This window comes from Astatotilapia calliptera, chromosome 23 (assembly GCF_900246225.1).
Source record: "Astatotilapia calliptera chromosome 23, fAstCal1.2, whole genome shotgun sequence".
Taxonomy (NCBI): domain Eukaryota; kingdom Metazoa; phylum Chordata; class Actinopteri; order Cichliformes; family Cichlidae; genus Astatotilapia; species Astatotilapia calliptera.
Window position 1 is genome coordinate 8,941,022 of NC_039323.1, and position 7,228 is coordinate 8,948,249.

General features: G+C 39.3%; 1 protein-coding gene across 2 annotated transcripts; it reads left to right on the forward strand.

Annotated features, from left to right (window-relative positions):
* The first annotated feature begins 436 nt into the window (after positions 1–436).
* LOC113016179 (chymotrypsin-like elastase family member 3B) lies at positions 437–4,952 on the forward strand. 2 transcript variants are annotated; one of them, XM_026158793.1, is made up of 9 exons: positions 437–466; positions 1,464–1,690; positions 1,798–1,886; positions 1,969–2,066; positions 2,219–2,347; positions 2,504–2,640; positions 3,729–3,871; positions 3,985–4,137; positions 4,286–4,952. In XM_026158793.1, exons 2-9 carry the CDS (start codon positions 1,648–1,650, stop codon positions 4,301–4,303), a joined length of 810 nt encoding a protein of 269 aa, XP_026014578.1. In that variant the 5' UTR covers positions 437–466; positions 1,464–1,647; the 3' UTR covers positions 4,304–4,952. The 2 variants fall into 2 exon arrangements, with proteins under 2 accessions (XP_026014578.1, XP_026014577.1); XM_026158792.1 differs by lacking the exon at positions 437–466 and having other exon boundaries at positions 1,409–1,690.
* The last annotated feature ends 2,276 nt before the right edge of the window (positions 4,953–7,228 follow it).

A 7,228-nucleotide genomic window follows, 5' to 3' on the forward strand; every position in this document is an offset into this window, starting at 1 on the left:
AGCTACATCCATTCTCGTTTTCACAGAGCCCACAAATTTACTCTGGGAACAGATTGTCTGAGCAGAAGGGTTTTGGTTTTTTTTCCTGTTTAGCTGAATTTTTCAATGCAGTTATTTGCAAAGCTGAGTAGGCCTTTTATAATAAACAACATTAATAAATGGGCAGCGTTGGGGAGTAACGGAATACATGTACCGCCGTTACGTATTTAAAATACAAAATATGAGTAACTGTATTCCGTTACAGTTACCGGTTAAAAAGGTGGTATTCAGAATACAGTTACTTTGTTGAAATAAATGGATTACACTGCGGTACTTTCCTGTTTCATATTGTCGCGGGTCAGGACTGTTTGGGTTTTGTTTGACAGCTACGTTCTGTTGTTCCAGGCGGCAGCGTTACGGTTGCCATGGTTACAGGGCGACGCTCTCTCTCTCTCTCTCTCTCTCTCTGCGACTGTGTGTTTCCTGGGTGAGAGAGGCCTTTTCGTTGTTGTTGTTGTTGTTGTGCTAAGCTAACAGGCAGAATGCTACAAGCATAGCTCTAAAGAATGTAGCATCATGGGTAGTGTAGTCTGTGTTGCAGGGAGAATGGACTGCCATACACGTTATGTGTCTGTGAGCGCGAGGAGGGAGAAAAAGGGGAGTGGAAAGCAGAGGTGTGGACTCGAGTCACATGACTTGGACTCGAGTCAGACTCGAGTCATTAATTTTATGACTTTAGACTTGACTTGAAAAAATGTTCTAAGACTTGTGACTTGACTTGGACTTTTACACCAATGACTTGGGACTTGAATTGGACTTGAACCGGTTTACTTGAAAAGACTTGATATTTCACCCCAAATATAAAATTTAACATGCATATTATATAGAGATTGAAAATGTGACGTCATTCACGGGTAGAACCGCAAAGGATTCTGGGAACTCGTGGCAAGCGGTACTAGCGCACGCAGGCTTTCAATTAAAATCAGTTACACAGCGATAAAAAGAAACACAAAAATGTCAAGAAGCCGTTGTATTATTAACTGCAATAGCCGGTAGCATTTTTTTTCTTTTGGGGTCAACCGCTTTTCAGGTTTTGCGGCGCTATGCTGGAATTACTGTATATGTTTAGTCGTCATACTAGGAGGAAATGAGTGACTGATGGCAGTCGGGTGGGCTGTAGGTTTGATGGATCATAATACATTATATTTGACTAAACAGTCAAAAAGTATAGTGAAGACTTTGCTTTACATAAACTAACTCAAAATGTTCGCTCAATCTGCATAATGAATACTTATGGTCCTAAAATGATATTTTTTAGATACATGTTTCATATTATTACTTCATTATTTTTAATATAGAACTCATTTTTTTACACTTTAATATCATTATTATTATCTCAAAATGCCTAAAAGCGTTTTGAGTTCCAGCAAATTCAAAGTCTGTTGCACTATTTTCACAGTAAACCACCCATTTGTCCCCATCAGCAGGCAAGTCAGCAAAGACCAACTAATGCATCTGTGGAACAGGAAGGTTTTTCTCAGCTACAATCAACAGTGAGACTGATAAAAGAGTTTCACAAGTTCAGTGTAATCTGCATTTGGGTTGATAGAAACACTGAGCAGGTATAAAAGAACTTCCCCGAACTGAACTACCTCTCACAACGACAGCATGCTGCAGACACTGGTCCTTATGCTGCTACAAGCAGCATATGGTAAGTAGTTTGGTCTGGTTAGAAAAGGGAAAAGTAGTTCAATTCTTACAAAAGACAAAATTCAGATACAAATTACATTTTAGTTATATAATCGAATATAATTGTAGTTTTTAGTTGTGGTACACCTGCTGTCCAGCCCAACACTGGTAGGGTTGTAAATGGAGAGGATGCCCATCCGCATAGCTGGCCTTGGCAGGTAATTACAGTTTGTTAATGTTTAATGTACTTCAACTATTGTTTTGTTTAGAATTACTAAATTGTCAGCTTCTTTTTCTCAGATTTCCCTGCAGGTGAAGCACGGTAGTCGTTACCATCACACCTGTGGAGGGACTCTGGTTGGACCTCGCTGGGTACTGACCGCTGGACACTGCATCTGGTGACTAGCTAAGCTTGATCAAGGGATGAGAGTTTAGAGCATAAAGACAGAAGTCGGGGACTGTGTAAAAAGCACACCAAAAGAACTCTGGCATTCAAAAGTATAAGGAGAAGAAAACTGATAAATCCTAAATGGTCAAAACTGTCTTACAGGCCAGGAGATGTGTACCGTGTGTTATTGGGAGAACATGACATGAGCCAGCAGGAGGGAACTGAACAGATCATAGATATTCTGCGCATTGTTGTCCATCCTAACTGGGACATCAACCATGTCTCTGATGGGTAAGTACATTCTGAAAGCTGAAGAAAATGCATTTCAAAAAGCAACTGCTCTCACACAAGACTATAAAACAATCTCGAAGAAGCATTTTAGCTGGTTTAAGAGATGCCTCCTTTCACCTCCTCGATCAGTAAAAATCTATGATGGTTCTCTTCCAGGAATGATCTTGCCCTGCTGAAACTGGATAAGAGCCCCATTATGAATGACAGCGTGGGCATTGCTTGTCTTCCACAGGCTGGAGAGATCCTCGCCCATGGAGCCCCGTGTTACATCACTGGCTGGGGAAACCTTTACAGTACTGTCTCTGTCTCTTTTATGTCATGTTAATAACTGCAGGTCATTGTCTTGTTCCATCTGTGTGAAAAGGTTCAATTTTAGCATATGCAGTCTGCATTTTCTGCTAATTTTGGGTAGTAATACCTTTTGTAAAAACCATGTAACTGAAGTCTCTCTTTCAAGTGGTCATACATTATGGTTTAGCAAGGAATGGGACATGCTAGCTAGCAAAGGTTTTCAGGGAAGAATGTGTTCAGTGAAGTTACAAATCATAGACTATATACAATAGATGGCAGTAGGCTCTGGAATGCCAACAGTAATTAGCAAGTGTTTGCAGACAGCCTCTTCCTTAATCACTGTGGGTGATTACAGCAGTCTGCCAGTAAAGAAAACAATCACATGGAGGATTTTAGTACAGAACACTCTTTTCAATCAATGTATCCATCCCTAAGATAAATAGTTTGCAACCTTGAGCAACCGTTTCCCAAATGGTTGGTGAATATACATTTTTCATGACATCGATGCCAGACCACTGCTGAGCAATGTGCACAATGTCATGTAAGAAACCTCAACAGAAGTCAGTGAGAAGGCAACCTCTCACCTGATCCATCCCCATGAGTTTAGAGTTTTAATTACTAGTTTAAGTCTGATTTCAAAAAGCTAAGATGATGGCAGCAAAAAGCTTGAGAGCTCAGAATCAGGCATTCACAAACCAGTGGGTGATGTCAAACTTTTGTACACAGTGTAGGAGAAAACAGCAGTGCACATGTGCAGTGGATGCAGTTAAACCAAGAAAACACATTTGGCTCATGCAGCCACGTGTTTATGATGTCTAGCTTGCTAATATTGCCCAAGGATGGCCCTGCATGCAGACGTAACTTTAGTTTAGAAAAGGTTTCATAACACATTTGATGGACCTGCCTAATAAGGTAATGAGTAACTGCTTTTGGTGCAAGTATAAATAATAAAGCTAATTAACTGCATGTAGTACTAGTAACAGTAATGAGCACTGGCTCAAACAACTTGTCTGATTCCGCCTGATGCATGCAGTATACAGTGTGTTGTATTTACGCGTTGCTGAGCAGCTCTATCCTCTCTGTGTGTCAGCTCATGGTCCCATGCCTGATAAACTGCAGCAGGCCTTGCTGCCTGTGGTGGAGCACAGTGTGTGCAGCCGCAGCGACTGGTGGGGGATCAACGTCAAGAGCACCATGATCTGTGCAGGAGGAGACATCGTATCAGGATGCAATGTGTGTGAAGCATCAAAAGAAAGCAGCTTGTACCTGTCAGAACTGAATTACCTGCAGTGAACAAGGTCAGCTACTTCATGCACCAATCCTTCCTCTGCCTCTTTGTCTCTCAGGGAGACTCTGGCGGTCCTCTTAACTGTGTGGGTCAGGATGGTAGGTGGTATGTCCAGGGTGTAACCAGCTTTGTTTCCTCCCGTGTTTGCAACGAAGTGAAGAAGCCCACAGTCTTCACCCGTACCTCTGCCTTCACCGAGTGGCTCAGCGAGGTAAATTAACGCCGCTTTCCATTCTGTTCAATCTATAGAGTTTCCTCTTCTGTGCATGAGTCTGTCTGTTGAGAAACAAATGCATTTCAGCCAGTGCCACTGATAAATAAAGTATTTCATCTGTCAATAAATCATCTTGTTTCTTTAGGTCATGCTGAAGTACTGAGGATCTGCTGGATACCAGCTGATCAACTCCAAAAAATAATGAGATCCCAAGTCAATATTTCTCCCTACACGGGGTGATCTCATTTACAGGTTACACATTACAATCAGAATTTTGTAACAGCTCCAAAAAAAAATCCAAAACATAAAAAAAAACATTCCATAATAAAATTTTCTTAAAAATGAAATACTTTAAATTGCTGTTTTCTTCATTCCTGCATTCTTGTCAAAATCACCGACTGTAAACAACCACAGTAAGCCTTCATGACAAGAACTGCAGTTTCCATGTCTTAAAAAATTTACAGGAAAGGTGCAAAATGAATTCCTGTCTCTGCAGCAACACTTAATACTTCACCTCTCCTGCTGTGTGATAAGAAGAAAGAGGAATGGATTCCCATCAGTGTGTGTGGAGGACTTATGAATCAGCATTTCCTATCAATCACTACCAAGGTCATCCAAGTTACGGCACCAGTGAATATACTGGCTGATGGGAGCTGAGCTGGAAAGCAGGCCTTAACATCAGATAAATAACAGCAATCGGTTACCTTGATGCACAGCGCTGGTGGTCTGCTGCATCAGATAACAGGAGCGTTTTGGGACACTTTTGACAAACATTCATCCAGTTAATAAGACCAGACTTTCTTATTTTTAGCACAACAACAATAATAGCTTGAGTGAAATTTAGTGTTTCTACTTGTTTAGGCATCTTTGACATCTAAATGCAACTTTGAGACAATGTAGACACTGGCTTTAAGAATTTGTGTGCACATTTGTATTTTATCATGTATGCAAAAAGACATTTTAAAGATAAGGGCATGTTTTTAATATCTGGGTGAGCTGATGGCTTCAAGACTGACAAATAAAAAAATATATATATTATAGAAGTAAAGCCTTCAGAGTATCGTCTTCAGCATTTAAAGTACCCTGTGTGATTGAAATCTGGCAACTGGCTTATTTATAAGGTTTTCCAACTTATTTGATAATGATAAAATCTTTGGTCCCACACACAGTGCAACTGGAGCCATACCCTTGTTGTGGGATGAAGGTCCAGTAATGAGAGTGAAGCGATTTCTAATGATTCAACCAGAAATTGAGCCAGCCCCAGATAAAAAAAAAAAGACTTAATTGAAAAGAGACTGATCCTTAATTATTTAAAAAAAAAAAAAAAAAAAAAGCTAATGCAGGAAGGCAAAGACAGGTAGCATAGTAACACACATGAGAATAAAAAAAACATCTATAAAGACACGGCCAGTAGATATACACAGAGGAAATGAGACACGGGTGGAAACAATTAAGACGGGACAGAGAAACGAGAAAGGGTGGAGGCAACAAAGTGGGACACGAAACCACACTGAGTAACACCAACCATGAGAAAAAACATCTTTTAAACTTAGGCAGTAAAAAAAAGGCAAAAACTTAAAAGTAATAGGCAAGGAAGCATATGGGCAACACACAGGTAACTAGATACACAAGTTCATTTATATGGAGCACATTTAAGCACAACAATCAGTGAAACAATTAGGAAACACTGGGGGAAAACAAAATCACAAAACAGCAAGACAACATAGTTAAAAGAATAATTAAAACATAATTACAAAACACAACCAACTGTTAAAACAGTTACAGAACTTTTTTATCTAAATTTCTTAATATTATCCAGCTAAGACTAAGCCAGTTTTGCCCAGGCCTCACAGCACCTCCTCCAGGTTTGACAGAACACATGAAAAGGATACTTCTTGTCCTTCTCACTTTGATCTCATGTTTCCATAAAGCCTCTTCTGGCTTCTATGGAGCTATTATCTTGTAATGTAGCCTCTGTGATTCTTGTGACTCTTAACTTGTCGCAGACATTTATGAATTGTGATAAACCTGAAGTAGATGCCACAGAGTGTTTATCTTCACAGCTCGAAAACAACCTTCAGCTGTTTCAGCATCTGCATTCACATCTAAATATTAAATACTAATATTAAATACACTTAAAAGTACATCTAACGTGTGTAGTTCAGCTGTTATGCTGCAGATGATAAACTTTTAATTAAATTAAACGTTTTAATTAATTTCCCGATTGTATTTTTTATAGTGTGTATTTAAGTTACACGAATAAAACGTGTCTCTAAAAATAAGCTTCTTCACAAAACAAGTGCACTTCTATAGAGCGCATACTTGTGTTTCTACCGGCAGGACTGTTGTTGATCGAGTGCACACAGAGCAGAAAACAAGTAAACACTTATTAACCCTCACTTCAAATTCATACAGTGAGCTCAGCCTTAAACAAACACTGTGTTAACTGTGTGAGACCAAACATTAAGGCTTCCAGGTTTGCTTTTAACCATGACACCAAGGCCAACCTTTTGGCATTTATATGTCCCCATCTACTGGTACACGTGTGAACTTCATTTCATAGAAGCTCCATCCTGGGGACAGAAAAGAAGAAAAGAGGATTAGGACAGATTGTGCATTGACTCCTGAGGGGGGAGACCTGTAGACACAATGTGAAAATATTTCATCGCTGCATGTTATTCAGCTAAAAGTGTGTGTAGTTTTAAAAAGGTGGCTAAAGTGCAAATACAACACAATGTATCACTCTAAATTTTCTCCAACAGTAAATGTTTGTGTTGCGTATAAAGTTTTTATGGTTCATATTATGAAAGCGGCCCCTTTCTCATGGATGTCACATAGCATAATGTCAGCTTGATTCATATTCATTTATTTATATTGCATGTGAGAAATTAATGAAATGTGAGACAACTAAGTCCTGTGAGATAGACACTGCATACAAAACAAAAGCAATTAAAGCTCTTTCTTCAATTTTTCATGTTTAGCAAACAAAACTCAATTTTAAGGAGACTTAATAAAGGTTTGCACAGGGTTTTTTTTTTATATATCAATATGAAGCTCAATAATACATCTCATCATAGAAACTGACTCA